The following is a 16,337-nucleotide window of genomic DNA, read 5'->3' on the forward strand; positions in this document are numbered from 1 at the left end:
CATTTTGAACTCTAGATCTGACATATTACCAATGTCTGCATTGATTAGGTCCCTAGCCTTCGGTACTGCCTCTTGTTCTTTTTTTTGTTGTGAAATTTTCCGCCTTGTCATTTTGTCCAGCTAAGAGTATATGAAGGAGCAAGTAAAATACTAAAAGGGTGGCAACAATCCCAGGAAAATGTGCTTTTACCTAATCAGAAGAGATCCCAAATCGTGAGGGGGGATTTCTCCCCCCTCACGATTGGGTGAGGGATCTCCTCTGATTGGGATCTCTTCTGATTGGGATCTCCCAATCTCTTCTTTTTTTTTTTTAATTTTTTTTAAAGATTTTATTTATTTATTTGAGAGAGAGACAGTGAGAGAGAGCATGAGCGAGGAGAAGGTCAGAGAGCGAAGCAGACTCCCCATGGAGCTGGGAGCCTGATGTGGGACTCGATCCTGGGACTCCAGGATCACGCCCTGAGCCGAAGGCAGTCGTCCAACCAACTGAGCCACCCAGGCATCCCTCCCAATCTCTTCTGACGGGGTCTCTTCTGATTTGGGGATAAAAAGAGGTTCAAAAATAAAGAAAGAAAAAAAAAGAATTTAAAAAAGAGATTGAATTAAAAATTCAATCAAGAATTAAAAAAAGAGATTGAAGAGATTGGGATCTTTTCTGATTTGGGGATAAAAAGAGGTTCAAAAATAAAGAAAGAAAAAAAAGAATAAAAAAAAAACAAATAAAAAACGTATAAAAAAGAAAAAATATATGTATATATATTATATAAACTAGTTAAAAAACGTTAAAAAAGAAAAGGGTAAAAGTTTAAAAAAAATTTTAGCAGAAGAAGAGAAAAAAAAATGAAAAAGAAAAAAAATTAAATTAACTGCAAGACTAAAAAATCACAGGGAGAAAGCCATGAGTTCCGTGGTTTGTTTTCTCCTCCTCTGGAATTCTGCTGCTCTCCTTGGTATTGAAACTGCACTCCTTGGTAGGTGAACTTGATGTTGCCTGGATTTCTTGTTGATCTTCTGGGGGAGGGGCCTGTTGTAGTGATTCTCAAGTGTCTTTGCCCCAGGCAGAATTGCACCGCCCTTAGCAGGGGCCGGGCTGAGTGATCCACTAGGCTTTGCTTTCAGGAGCTTTTGTTCCCTGAGCGCTTTCCGTAGAGTTCCGGAGGACGGGAACACAAATGGCGGCCTCCTGGTCTCTGGCCCGGAGGAGCCGAAAGCCCGGGGCCCCGCTCCCCAGTGCGCCCTCAGTGAACAGCTCCCAGTAACTCCCGTCTGCCTAACCTCCGGCCGCGCTCCGAGCTCACCGAGCCCACGACTTACTCAAGGCAACACCGAGCTGCGAGCTTACTGTCAGCTCTGTCTCTGTAGCTGGCTTTCCCGTTCCAATATCCGCAAGCTCTGCAACACTCAGACACTCCCGATCTTTCTGTGACCCTGCGAGACCCGAGGCCACGCTGACCCCGCGTGGGCTTCGCCCCGGTTTAGCCTCTGGAGCGATGTCCCTCAGTGGCACAGACTTTTAAAAGTCCCGATTTTGTGCTCCGTTGCTCCGCCGCTTGCCGGGAGCCGGCCCCTCCCCCCGGGGTCTATTTTCCCGTCGCTTTGGATTTACTTCTCCACCAGTCCTACCTTTCAGAAAGTGGTTGTTTTTCTGTTTCTAGAATTGCTGTTCTTCTTCTCTTGGATCTGCCGATGGATTTGCAGGTGTTTGCAATCTTTAGATAAGCTCTGTAGCTGATCTCCTGCTAGCTGAGGTAGTCTCAGCCTGCTACTTCTCCGCCATCTTGACTCCTCCTCAAATAATGCCTTTTTCTATTCTTTTAGTTACTTTTGAGGGCCTTTCCTTTTTCTCAAATAATTTTCCCCTTTGATATGGCTGGAAGCTCTCTATACTCTATGTCTAATCTTTTAGATATTAAAGTAAATTTTTAGACAAATATCCAGAGTTTAAGGTTTCTAGCCAATCGATATCTTTACCCTCATTCTGAACAATATGAACACCTTTCATATAGTTCTGATTATCACACTCAAAATTAGTCTTGTGTTTCCTATTATTTAGGTCTAGCTTCAGATCCAGGAAATCCAATGAAGCCAAGGGACAAATTTTCAACAATTTTGGAAAACTGTCAGCCATTATCTTTTGGGTTATTACCTTTTCCATTCTGTTTTATCTCCTTCTAGCTAATTAGAGGTTTCTTCTTTATTTTTCATGATCACATTAAATCCTCTGCTTAAAATTTTTTCAACACACAGGCAAGGTGAATTCAGAGCTCACATCTGCATGAGCCAGCTTGAATTTTCCCAGGGAATGTTTTCACTCCACCCTATGCCAGTCAATACAAGCACATTTCTTTATTGTCCCCCTACAGCATGGTGGTTTTTACTCTTCATTCTCCCTTAACTAAGTGTATGGTTCTCATCTTTATGTAAGAATCGCCTACTTCTTATGCTCAATGAAATGGAAACTTATGGTCTTGGGGTTTGGCAGAAACACTCAGGGGAAAAGTTTATACTGACACGGGATTACATTTCAGGGTTCTTAGGATCTCAGTTCATTCTGGGACTCAATTTGGTTTTCTTACTTTTGTGCCCAATCAAATAAACATTGGGGTGTGTGTGTGTGTGTGTGTGTGTGTGTGTTTGGTGTCTAAACTGTTTAAAAGGGGCAGGATGAAAATTAGAAAATATCATCTGTAAGACTTGCAAGAAAAAAAAAGTCCAAGAATAATGATTTTTGTCTCTCCCCTGCTTCTCTCCTACCCCCAAAAGAGATTGGTTTTCATATAAGCAGTACTTTTTAGAAAAAAAGAAAGAAACAAAGAAAGAAAGGCAAAGAAAGTCACACATACGAATGATGTAGAGGTGATAGAAACAAAACCCTTTATGGTACCTCCCTGGCTTCTGGATGAACCCCATACTCCTAACCGAACCCAAGAGAGAGACACATCGGCAACACTAAGTTCCTTTGCCCAATGGGTTAATGCATTGATGGCAAAAGAACAAAGTGTATCTGGTATGAATAAGAACTAGCATTGGTATTATTTCTTTTCCGGAAGCTTAGACAATGGCTCTAGAACAAATCTCTCTTCCCAATAAATCTCTTCATGCTCCAAGAGGATGTGTGTCTAGAAGGCTAGGAACTTTTGTTTTTTAATCACTTTGAGTGATTATGACTTGATCTAGGTAAAGAGTTTACCCAACATGTCAAACGCAGCAGTGTTCATGACTGTAGCCACTCTTACCCACAGATGCGCCAGACTGTGTTCTTACAGAGAACATGAAGGAGGGGACAGCCAAGCTCCCCAGGGGGCCCAACATAGAAGTGTATGGAGAGGTGGTCAGACATGACCTCATGGAAAGGAAATACCCATTGCAGGGAGTCTCTGTAAGTTTCCTCCGAAACAGCCAATGAATAAAGCAATGTAGTTCTACAGAAAGAACAGAGGCTATTCTGTTTTTAAACTTGGTTCTCAGATGAGTCCACTTAATGATATTGAAAAAATCACTTACTTCTCTGTGTGAGGCACTTTGTTTATAGAAAGGGAACACCTCAGAATAGCTATGAGATTAAAATATGATCATAAGTGTAAATATTTTAAATTTTGCTTAATGTCTGTAGAAATTATAGAAGTGATGGAATTAATCTAACAATTAGGAAAGAAGAAAATATGACCAGCAAAATTAAAGAAAAGATAATAAAAGTACTGAATAGCAGTCAGCAAACTATGGTCCACAGGCTAACTCTGGGCCCTGCCTCTTTTTATAAATAAAGTTTTATTGGAACATGTCCACACCTATTTGTTTCTACATTGCCTATGGCTGCTTCTGATGCTACAATGGAGACTGCATGGCCCTCAAAGCTGAAAATATTTACTATCAGACCTTTCACGGTAAAATTTTGCTAATTCTGCAACTCTGCAGTAACTTTGCTGGTCTATAATATAGAGAACGGGATAGAGAAAGGGGTGAGAAGGGAAGGCCTATGATTTTCTTAAAATTTCTAATTCAGAATAAAATTCCTTAAATGGCAGAGCCTGGCTGGTTCAACCTGTTCAGTTCCGGACTCTTGGTTTCAGCTCAGCTTGCAATCTCAGGGTCGTGAGATCTAGCCCTGCATGGGGCTCCGTGCTCAGCACAGAGGCTGCTTGAGACTCTAACTCCCTGTCTGCCACCCTCCCCCGCACACTCTAAAATGAATAAATAAACCCCCCCCCAAAAAAAGCTTATTGAATGCCCATTATCACAACGAACCTGGAAGAGATTAGAACCATGTCTGCAGGAAGGAACTGTCCATTGGAGGCCTTCACAATGTCACCCACATTTACCTTGTAAACCAGGAAAGAAATCACAGAAGCATGAATTTTAAAAAGCAAAAATAGAGTCAAAATGCATAAAATATTCTTAAGAAAAATTAGGATGTGAAAATCCTGGAGCCATGCTAAGAAACTTCAGCTACATTAGAACAATTTTGTTTTTTGAGGGTCTTTCCTCTAAAAGAGTCGTTCTTAACTGGGGGCAGGTGTCCCCTCCCTTCCCCCCAGGGACATCTGGCCATGTCGGAAACATTTCTGGGTGCCACAACTTCACGGGTTTTAGGAGACAATGCTACTGGGAACTAGTGGGTGGAAGCTGGAGATGCGGCTAAAAGTTCACAATGGACAGGACAACCACCCACAACAAAGAATTTTCTGGCCCCAAAATGTAAATAGTGCCAAGTGTTGGATCCCCAATGTTGGGTCCCCCAATAATGGGTCCGTGATTAAAGGAGCAAGACTGATACAAAACAAAGGCCAAGCAAAGCTTTATTTCGCGCCAAGCATCTATAATCAAACCGAACGTTCGGGGCCACGCCTCTTACAGAGAAGGCGACCCCTCTTTGCTTCACAGACTAGCTTTAAAGGGCAAAGTCCATGTGGTTGGGCCTGGCCACGCACAGGTGACCAATGAAATTGTAGCACACAGAGAAAGCTGCACAGTCATGCTAGGTGACCAACCGAATTACAATTTACCCTAGTAGACATCTGAACTAGCCTTCACCTTGGTCAGAATTGGCACCCAAAAGGCGCCCAGAGGGTGGGGCCCATACTCCTTGGTAACTAGGGAGACCATATGCATAACCCCACTGATCGGATGTCTCCACCTGGCCTGACCCACCCTTGTATTTGGGCTTTGTTACCTGGGACTGGTTTCTGGGCTTGTTTTTAAGTAAATCCCCTGGGGAAAGGGGGGCAGGGACAGTTTAAGTTTTAAACAACAAAATTATTGCCTAACTGGAGGAAGCTAAATAGGTCCTTACACCAAGGTTGATAAACAGACTAATTGATAGTACTGTTTTTGCAATTATGCACTGTTCGTACCCTATCACACCATAATTGCTTGCCTAATGGTGGGCTTTTCTCTGCTGGTCTGTGAGCTCCATGCAGAGCAGAAAAAATGCCCATCTCCCTCCACCTGACACATTAGTCAATCAATCAATCAATATTTGTTGACTGAATGTATGAAGGAATTCTAACTTGTAACCAAAAGAGAAAGATGTAAATACCAGGAACAATATGTGAAGAAAGTAGTATGAGTTTTTAATGCTTTCTTCCTGTGTACTTTTTCTTTAACCCCTTGAGCATTTACACTGTGCTAGGTATTGAGGACACAGCTCTTAAAACTGGCAGGCCCTTCCTGGGCAGCTAGAAAAGTGGGGCAGAGGGAGGTAGGGTGGGCAGAGGAAGAGGGTAAAGTTCACTCCTAAACCAATTTCTGGACTATACTGAAAAAAATAATAATTTCTTTCTGAGGAGGAAAAGAACAAGGAGACTATTTTTCTTTTCATAATATGATTATACAGATCATTTCTATCTTCATTAATACAGCAGATTTTAATTAAATACTTCTGGATCAAAGGGAGGAGAGAAACTTAAAAGCTGTAAGTGTCCATAAATGCTGAGAAAAAGGATTGACAATTAAACATTCACAACTTACTTCAAGTTCACAGTGCAGTGAGCAATAAAGCATTTGTAGCTTATATAAACAACTAACAGCAAGCTCTCACAATGGCTAGAATGAGACAAGTTGACACTTTATAATTAAAACTAGATTTCCCCCCAGAAATGATATTGACACAGAAGATTATGCCCCAGGGGATCTGATAACAGGGAGTTATCAGATAACATAGGATAACAGGTTTCCCTAAGAGTGGTCATCTCTTACAAACTTTTTCTCTTTTGCCCACAGGACCCCCAAATCAACTCCCTTTTCCTTTTGTAAACACCCAGTCTATAAAGTGCTCCATTTGGTTGTACAGGTGGTAAAAGGAGTCAGAGAGACAAGAATTCCTGGTCCTTGGCTCTAGCTGTGTAACTCATTCTTCCAGTGGAAGGCAATGGCGGTAAATTAAAACTCAATCATGTAAAAACAAAACAAAACAAAAAAACTCAATCATGTAATCAACCCTCTGCAGAAAAAAGTCCCCCTGCCTCTGCCCCCACTGCAGCCGCACTCTTGTCCTCTGTCTCTCACCAACCCTCTCCCCTGAGACTCTGCCAACCAGGAATAGATGTCTCAGGGACTTTTTTCTCTTAGTCCCAATGAGAGGAGCAAAATGCAATCATGATTAACTCTCCTGCTTGATCTCTCTCAGGGAAAGATATACTGATGATACTTTGAAACCAAAATACTCTTACTATTTATTGGTCTTCAAAGGCTTTTGCATTGGTCAGCAAGGAATTATTAATGACAAAGTATCTAGCCCCCTTATGCCTTTAACTGCTACCCCAAGGGCAAATATTCATGAAGACATTCCCTGAGGTAGTCTCTGTGTAAGGTTACCTTGTACCCTGAGCAACAGCTTGTAAAGAAGCATTATCTCTAAATATTCCAGTCAATGACACAAAAGTAACACAGAGACACATTAGAAAGCATGTAGACTTCCAACCAATGAGATTTAAAGCCTTTTTTCACCACTTCCGGGCTGTATGACCTTGAGCAAATTAGTTATTCTCTTAGTTATAGCTCTAGGATAACTAATAAATTAGTTATCCTATTCTCATAGGATAATATGACAGTTCTTGAAGACATGTTTTAGAGATAAAAATCTGTAACTCTCAATATGGGAGGTGCTTATTACTCAGTTAAAATACATTCTTACCTCTTTCCACATAATCGTTTTCCATGTATTCTCTCTTAACACTGGAAAACATAGAGTTGTGTATTAATTGTAACAATTGAATTAGGTAAAGTCCAAAATAATAAGAGATATTTTTCAAAAAAACTAAATGTGTTTCTTTATAAATTATTGTCTTCACTAATTAAACCTTGAAATAAACTGGAAAGAGATGTAAACTGTGTTCATATGCACTGAACCAAAATAGAACAATATGATATAATGTAACTTAACATAAGAATAGATGACTATTATGTAAAGTTATGTTAAGTTACTCCTGATCCTAGAGAGAAAACAGTTTGCTAAAATACTGGCTGATGGCCCGAAAAGCAAAGTTATGTATTTCTAATCAATTACAAAGTTAGCATATATTGAAATTAAGACTGAGAGAGACTATGTAACACCCAGATCTTTTTTATTGACATAAGAATTGCTCATATCCCAAATATTCCAACTTTCCATCTTTTTTCATTTATTTTATTCTAATTAATGTAATTGATGATTCTCACATATAGGAAACAGTTTCCTGATGGTTGTTGTTCTCTGCTTTCTGTATTTCTTTAAATAACAAAATGCTATGAAACACAGCTTATGTATCTGGTCAATTTAGATTTTTTTTATAGTGAAAGGGAATAAAAGCTTCATCTGATATCTTACCTATCACCGTCTTTGTGTTAACTAATTTGTCTGCCATGTGTCGTTTCTGTTATAGAAAAAAATTCATTATGTCAAAAGTTCAAAGTGAGTAATTCACATCATAACACAAGTCATAATAGGCCTAGGAAAAATAGAGGCAGCAAACCTAATTGTAATGGGTTTGGGCTTTTTGTTTTGTTTTGTTTTAGGGGGTTTGTTTTGTTTGTATGTTTTTTGGCCATAACTGATTTCAATTTTGTTTTACCCCATCAGCTCTCTAAATTGAGATGTGATATAATGGAGGAAGCACAGCATAGTGGTTAAGTATGTGACCGCTAGAGATGGCCTGTCTTGGTTGACATTCCAACTCTACCTCCTATGAATGCAGCAATGTCAGGTCACAGGTCACTAACCAGAATGTGCCTCAATTTAAATGAATACACATACACGCACGTGTAAATATATACAATACAGTGCCTCCTACATAGTGAAGTGCTACTTAAAATGTCAGCATATTATATATGGCTTTCATATTATATATGGCTAATTAGTTAAACACATAATTAGCAATCTTGAATTATGCCCCAGTTTAGCTCAAGCCTTTTGATTAAGTTTGAAAAATTCTTTCATAGTATAAAGCAATCAAAAGACCAGCAACCAAATAGATTTTACTGAAGACCTATCTTTACAACATATGGAGGAATGAGGCAGAAACATAGGAATAACAATAGCTACCAATTTTGGAAAACGAGCATTAGGATTGTGAATGAGGAAAAAGGGGATCCTACAAGAGAGAGCCCAGGTGTAGCAGGTACGGTCAGAACCAATAGAAAACAATACTAAATCTCTCTCTTTTCTTTACTGCTAAAATCTGTAGGCTCATGTGAAATTGTATCTGTGAGAATACCCAGGTGGCTCAGTCAATTAAGCATCTGCCTTTGGGTCAGGTCATGAACTCAGGATCCTGGGATGGAGTCCTGCATCGGGTTCCTTTGCTCAACTGGGAGCCTGCTGCCCACACTGCCCACTCTGCCCTCTCTGCCCTCCCCCTGCTTATGCTCTTTCTCTAACAAATAGATAAACTCTTGGAAAAAAATGTATCTGTGATAAGGTTAAAGGAGAAATGAAGTCACTGCATAATTCCTGACCTTTTTAGCCAGTTAGGATTTTCTGTTGCATTAAATCCTCAAAGATACATCTTATGACCACAATTAAATCCTACTGGTTTCTCAAACACACACACATACACACACACACACACACACACACACACAAAATTTAAGATTTGAAACCTTAAAACTTTGGTTTTTCACATCAACTACAGATTTAAAAAATTACACCAGTTCCAACAAGAAGCTTGAAAACAACAACTATGTCTCTTCTATTCAAGGCAACAGTTTTGAGAACATTTCACTAATAGTGAACTTACATAATCTTCTACAATCTCTTTGATTCCTGAAACCATAAGAATAATCACCAAAGGCAAGAGAGTTGTATATTTTCCCGTCGGAGACACATCTGGAATTTGCTGCAGAAACAATCAGAGTTACACCGTGAATCTTATGATGAATCTTATATTTTGCTTGATACTAAAAGTCAGGCTACTAGTAGCATATGTGGGACATAAGAACAACACACGCTGTTAAATAAAAAGAGGAAGGAGAGTTTTAGCATATCAAAACCCTCCCTGAATCATGAGACTAAACATTACATTATGGAAAATCCACCAGAGCGACTGCTTAACACTTGGGTCATTATGTCATCTTTCCAGTACAATGCATTTACCACATTTCGAAGAGAATAGTTCAAAACTTAAATGTCTAAAATAGCATCCCTTCAAAATAGTTAAATCCAAAAGGTCAGTTAACTGAACCTTCTTTTTGAGGCACAAGAGAAATTTTTGGGAGAAGCTGGAGAATAATATTTCTCTTAATTTACTACGCAGACAACTGTGGGTCTACCCCCCACTGTTTAAAATAGGAGAAATAAAGTAGGGACCCTGGGTGGCTCAATCAGGTGTCTGACTCTCGATTTTGGCTCAGGTCATGATCTCAGTGTTGTGAGATTGAGCCCTGTGGGGGCTCAGGGCTCCGCACTGAGCATGGAGCCTGCCTTAGATTCTTTCTCCCGCTCTGCCCCTCCCCGCTCCCCCACTCACCCTTGCTCACAATCTCTAAATAAGTAAATAAACAAACAAACAGGATATGAGAAATAAAGTGATAAAGAGGCTGTGACAGTTTCCTGATGGAGGAAAAGGTAGGTAAGGTCCTAGATTGTACTGTTTATAGTTTTCCAGATTTAGACCAGTTTTTAGGCTTATGTTTCCAAACTTGGGCCTGTGTGTACTCTCTATGCTGCCTTATTTCCTGCTTGCTTATTATTTGTTCCTATAGCGAAACAGTGTCTATTTTGAAACTCTCAATAATTCTTATAATTACTTTAAAAACAATCTAAGGGGGCGGCAATTCAACGGCTCAGTGGGTTAAGCATCTGGCTTTGGCTCAGATCATGATCTCAGGTCCTGGGATTGAGTCCCAGTAGGGCTCCCTGCTCAGTGAGGAGCCTGCTTCTCCCTCTCCTTCTGCCCCCACTTCCCTGCTCATGTGTCTCTCTCTCTCAAGTAAATGAAGGAAATCTTTAAAAAATAATAATAAAATTAAATCAAAATAAATAAAAACAACTTGAGAACCAGAGGAAAAAGGGGAGAAATTTTAGGATTGCTTAGGCTATCAGTTAAATCTGCCTTTCAAATAATTCCTATCTGTCCCTCTTCTCCATCTCTCCGCAGTGCACCTCCAAGCCAGTCTTGTCGCTCACAGGCCTCTCTCTGTCTCTTCCCTGGTTAAGCCTAACAAGAGCTGGTCACTTCACTCCAGCTCCTGACTGTCACTGCCTTTTTCCTATCCCTCGAACACAGTCCAAGCTTCTGAATGTAGCACTAAGCTTCTTATATCCTGATCTCACCTGACATTTTCAGATTCTTTACTACTCTACACTCCGAACAAAATGTTTACTGTTTCCAGGACATGTCATACACTAGAAAAAAATTTCATACTTGCTAAATTTTCACAATTCAAAATATATAAAATGTTCTCAAAGAAAATTGTACCTCTTCCCTTCCCCTCTTTGGTCCCTGGTTCTTATAAAAGGCAACCAGTGCCTCCTGTTTTCATGCCTTTTCTCACACAGTCTCCTGTGGCTGAAAGGCCTTTTTTTCCACTGCCCCTCTGCTTACTGTTAGACTCCTCCTCCTCTAATCTTTGGCTCAAATGTCATCTTCTTTTTCACTAGCTTTTCCTGAACCACTCAGACGCCAGCCCAAAGGGGCCTGTGTTTCCTTAATACTTCATAAATATTTCTTAAATATTTGTATGTTAAGACTACCAGCTCTCCATGGGGCTGCCTGGGTGGCTCAGTTACTTAAGCATCTACCTTTGGCTCAGGTCATGATCTCAGGGTCCAGTGATCAAGTCCCACGTCGGGCTCTTCGCTCAGCAGGAACCCTGCTTCTCCCTCTCCCTCTGCTGCTCCCCCTGCTTGTGCTCTTGCTTTCTCTCTCTCTCTCTCTCTCTGACAAATAAATATTTAAAAAAAAAAAAAAGAACTACCAGTTCTCCAAAGGTAAGAACTATGTCTGATCATTCATCCTTGAGTTAATTCCATGCACAGATTTTGCTACACACTTACATGACCTCTATAAATGTTCACTAATGCCAGTGGTAGAGCATTTGACTGCAAATGTTCACTAATACCAATCTTCTGTTTAAGTTCAATTCAACCAGTTCATTAAATTCTTATCCCAAAGCTTGGCCATTTTGTAGGCACTGTTTCTATTCGCAAGGAATTTACTTACAGTTTTCCAGGAAAAATAAAATCAATTATAATGTATAGCACCGATCATTGCTACAGAAGATAAAGATGGGGGAACTCAGCATGGAGTGTGGCATTTCGTGACGTTTGAAGGAAGGAGATTTTGAAATGTGCCTTTAAGAGAATGGATAGAGTATAACCAGATGAGTGCCTTCTGGGTTAGGTAACAGAATGAACCAAGGTCTAGAGCTAGGAAGAAAATTGGGGAATTGTGAGGAGATTTGCCTCTTGGATTGTGTTGCATTGTAGGGTTCATAATGCAAACAAGGCTGAATAAACAGGCGCAAACCAAATTATGGAAAGCCTTGAATTTAACTGTTTTTGAAAAGATGCTATTCCTAAAAGAGGGAAAGCTTTAGACATTGGTCTTGGCAATGATTTCTCGGCTAGGATGCCAAAAACACAGGTAGCAAAAGCAAAAATAGACAAAGGGGAATCGCATCAAACTGAAAAAGCTTCTGCACAGCAAGGAGAACCATCAACAAAATGAAAAGGCAACCTACAGAATAGGAGAAATTATTTGAAGCCCCCCCTCACCTGATATAAGGAACTTCAACTCAATGAGAAAAATAGTAGTAATAATAATATCCAACCAAAATGGGCAAAGGACCTGAATAGACATTTCTCTGAAGACAACCTGCAAATGGCTAAGAGGTACAAGAAAGGTGCTCAACATCACACTAATCATCAAATGAAACTCCAAACTACAGCGAGAGTGAGACATCACCTCACACAAGTTAAGATGGCTGTTAGAAAACACAAAAAAATAACAAGAAATAACAAGTGTTCATGAGGATGTGAAAGGATTGGAACCCTTATACACTTCCAGTGGAAATAGAAAATGGTGCTGCAATTATAGAAAAATAATATGAAGATTTTTCAAAAAATTAAAAATAGAACTATCATATGGTTCAGCAATCTCACTTCTAGGTATTTATCCAAGAGTTGAAATCAGGATCTTGGAGACCCAGCAGCACTCCCACATTCATAGCAGAACCATAGCCAAGTATGGGAACAACTTCATTATCTGTCGGTGGATGACTGGATAAAGAAAGTGTGGCATATATACAATGGAATATTATTCAGGCTTTAAAAAGATGGAAAGTCCACCACACGTAATAACACAGAGGAACCTTGAGGACATTATGCCAAGCGAAATGAGCCAGGCACAGACGGCAAATCCAGCATAAGACCACTTATGAGACATCTAACATAGATTCATGGACTCGGAGAGTAAAATGGTGGTGTCAGGGGCTGGAGAGAGGGAGAGATGAGGAGTTGTTATTCAATAAGCATAAAGTTTCAGTTATGCAAAATTAATAAGTTCTAGAGATCCGCTGTACAACAGATGTCTATGGGGAACACTGCTGTATCGCACACTTAAAATCGTTAAGGGGGTAGATCTCACATTAACAGTTTTTACTGAAATACAAAAAAAAGAAGAAAAAAATTTAGCTATTTTAAACTAGCATCTGGACTTTCTTTAAACTATTCCTTTAAATATATTAAAATTATCCTATCATGGAGGTGGCATAAATTATAAAATGCAGTCCAATAATATCGCATTAGTGATCTAAATCAGGAAGAACTGTGGACCCATTCATACATTAGGCATCAACATGTTTTTCAGCCCCCAAATGGGAGTTTCAGTGTCTTAGTGAGTATTGTAAGGAGAGAGTTCTCTTCTTACAGTGTTTGAGTTTATTCTCTACATCAAATTCTTTATTTTTTCCAATTTATTTATTTTCAGAAAAACAGTATTCATTATTTTTTCACCACACCCAGTGCTCCATGCAAGCTGTGCCCTCTATAATACCCACCACCTGGTACCCCAACCTCCCACCCCCCCCCCGCCACTTCAAACCCCTCAGATTGTTTTTCAGAGTCCATAGTCTCTCATGGTTCATCTCCCCTTCCAATTTACCCAAAAGCACATACCCTCCCCAATGTCCGTAACCCTACCCCCCTTCTCTCAACCCCCCTCCCCCCAGCAACCCACAGTTTGTTTCGTGAGATTAAGAGCCACTTATGGTTTGTCTCCCTCCCTATCCCATCGTGTTTCATGGATTCTTCTCCTACCCACTTAAGCCCCCATGTTGCATCACCACTTCCTCATATCAGGGAGATCATATGATAGTTGTCTTTCTCCGCTTGACTTATTTCGCTAAGCATGATACGCTCTAGTTCCATCCATGTTGTCGCAAATGGCAAGATTTCGTTTCTTTTGATGGCTGCATAGTATTCCATTGTGTATATACCACATCTTCTTGATCCATTCATCTATTGATGGACATCTAGGTTCTTTCCATAGTTTGGCTATTGTGGACATTGCTGCTATAAACATTCGGGTGCACGTGCCCCTTCTACATCAAATTCTTAATTCAGCTAAATAAGATTCTAGTATTTTCTTTACTAAAAAGCTTAATCTAATAATGTGTTCAGAAATATTACCTGCAATATAGTAATGAATAGGAAGAAAGCATTAGCAGCTTTGCTAAACTGCAGGTACAGATATCGAGGAAGAAATGACCAAATGCTGTACTTGGCTGTGCTGTAGGTAAGAAGAAAAATACCATTAGCAGTTAACACTGGAAAGGAAAACCCAGAAGTGGATAAATATTGTTATAGAACACTCTTTTCTAAAGATTTTTTGCCATTTTTAAAAACATTCATTGTTATCTGAAAACAATGTTGGGTTAAAGAAAGAATTTTTCCCATTTCAGGAACTAAGTACTATGAATACAGTACATGAGCAAGATGTATTTCACATTTTCTAATGGCCTATAACTCTTATAACAGAACTTCTAAACATTCATCTTACAGTTCAAGGATAATAAAAGCCACCAATTTTTCTCCCTTCTCTCCCTCAGAGGTTCTTTATCACCAAAAGTTATCTTAAATCCATCAATCTTCCCAAATGCCTAAGCCATATTATGGACAAAGAAAATCATCTCAGGGGTGTTTCTTGTTTTCTAATGAATTTACTACATTTTAAAATCAGAAATACCAGGAGTTTGGGGAAGACAGCAGAATAGGAAGATCTGAAGTTCAACTTGTCCCACAAACACACCAAGATAATAGCTCCATCACAGAAGCCACACCAAAAAGGGCAGGAGGGTCAGGGTTGTGGTTGGGAACCAAGTTCTCTGCACAACTAATCAGAAACAGGGGGCAGAACACTGATCCCATACAGGGACCCCCAGACTTGGGGGACCATCCTGATGAGTTCCCAAAAATCTGGCTTGGATCAGGGCTTCAATCCAAGAGCTGTACAATTCAGCATGCAGAACTGTGGGAGAGCCAGAGAGTGAGGGAAAGCTGAGTCCTTGCCCTTAAAGAGCCAGTATACTAAACACAGTCTAAGACCCAACACAGAAGCAACAGTATGAGAAGCACATGGAGTATACAGGAAGGAGATTTATTTACTAATGTTAGAACATGTGCTGGAGGAGCAGGAACCTGCATGAGATTTTTTTCTAGGAACAAGAGTGCTAATGGAGGCCATTTCCTCTTTCCCTTCCACAGCCTAGATAGCCAGATGTTTGTGGGAGCCAGAAATATTCTTCATTTACCTTGCTATCATTAGGGTGCCCCACCCTCACATTCCCCTAAGTACCCTCCCCACCCAACCTGCTTGATTCCTCAGCAGGCATCCTACCAAAACATCTCCTGTCCCACCACACCTGGAAAACAACTTCCACAGGGACCAGCACCACTTCTAAGTGACTCCTGCTCTGGAGATAGGAGAGATAAGCCCACTTTCCAACATGCACACAATTTCTGCAGCCAGGCCTCTTAGCCGGCTATGCAGAAGGAAAGCCCTGCCCTATTGTGCACCTGCAGCTCTGGCAGTGAGGCTATTTGCAAACAGCTAGGCCACAATGGCCACAGACAGGTCTCTCCACAGTGCAGGGGGCAAACCCTGTCCAGTGCACAAACAGAAGGAAAAATAGGTCATTGCAGCTGGCTGAACTAAGGGTAATTGAGACCCAATCATAAGAGGAGGGTGCAAGCAGCACACCCCTGGAGGATATGGCTCTGGTGACTAAGGGAGATTGCACTACAGGGCAGCACTCCTCTATAGAAGACCACTACATCCGAGTCCAGGAGATATAATCAACCTCCTTAATACACAGAAAGTGACACAGAGAGTTAGACAAAATGAGGAGACAGAAGAATATGTCACAAATGAAAGAATGAGACAAAAATCACAGGAAAAGACCAAAATAAAACAAAAATAATATGCCTGGTTAAAAAAAAATTTCAGAGTAATGATCATAAAGATACTCATAGGACTTGAGAAAAGAGTGGATGAACTCAGTGAGAACTTCAACAGAGAGACAGAAAATACAAAAAAACAGTGAGAGCTGAAGAATTCAATAACAGAAATAAAAAAATACATTAGAGGGAGCCACAAGCAGGTTAGAGAATGCAGAACAAATTGGCAGTCTTAAAGACAGGATAATGAAAAGCAACCAAGCTGAACAGCAAAAAGAAAAATCTATAATAAAAAATAAGACTAGGATAAGGGAATTCTGTAGTATCATCAAGTGTAACAACATTTACATTATAGGGATCCTAGAAAAGAGAAAGAGAAGGGGGCAAAAAGTTTATTTGAAGAATAATAGCTGAAAATAACTCTAATCTGAGGACATCAAGATATAGAAAGCAGAAAGACTCCCTA

At 40.1% G+C, this 16,337-nt stretch overlaps 1 protein-coding gene across 1 annotated transcript in view; it reads right to left on the reverse strand.

Annotated features, from left to right (window-relative positions):
* Positions 1 to 16,337, reverse strand: part of LOC122907411 (phospholipid-transporting ATPase IB-like) — a 341,403-nt gene that overhangs the window by 294,371 nt on the left and 30,695 nt on the right. The window contains exons 3-7 of the mRNA XM_044250287.1: positions 14,105 to 14,204; positions 9,213 to 9,311; positions 7,805 to 7,850; positions 7,133 to 7,173; positions 4,246 to 4,319 (exon numbers count right to left, since the gene is read on the reverse strand). Of these exons, the coding sequence (XP_044106222.1) occupies positions 4,246 to 4,319; positions 7,133 to 7,173; positions 7,805 to 7,850; positions 9,213 to 9,311; positions 14,105 to 14,204 (360 nt within the window). The remainder of the gene's footprint in view (positions 1 to 4,245; positions 4,320 to 7,132; positions 7,174 to 7,804; positions 7,851 to 9,212; positions 9,312 to 14,104; positions 14,205 to 16,337) is intronic.

Source organism: Neovison vison, chromosome 5 (assembly GCF_020171115.1).
Source record: "Neovison vison isolate M4711 chromosome 5, ASM_NN_V1, whole genome shotgun sequence".
NCBI lineage: Eukaryota > Metazoa > Chordata > Mammalia > Carnivora > Mustelidae > Neogale > Neogale vison.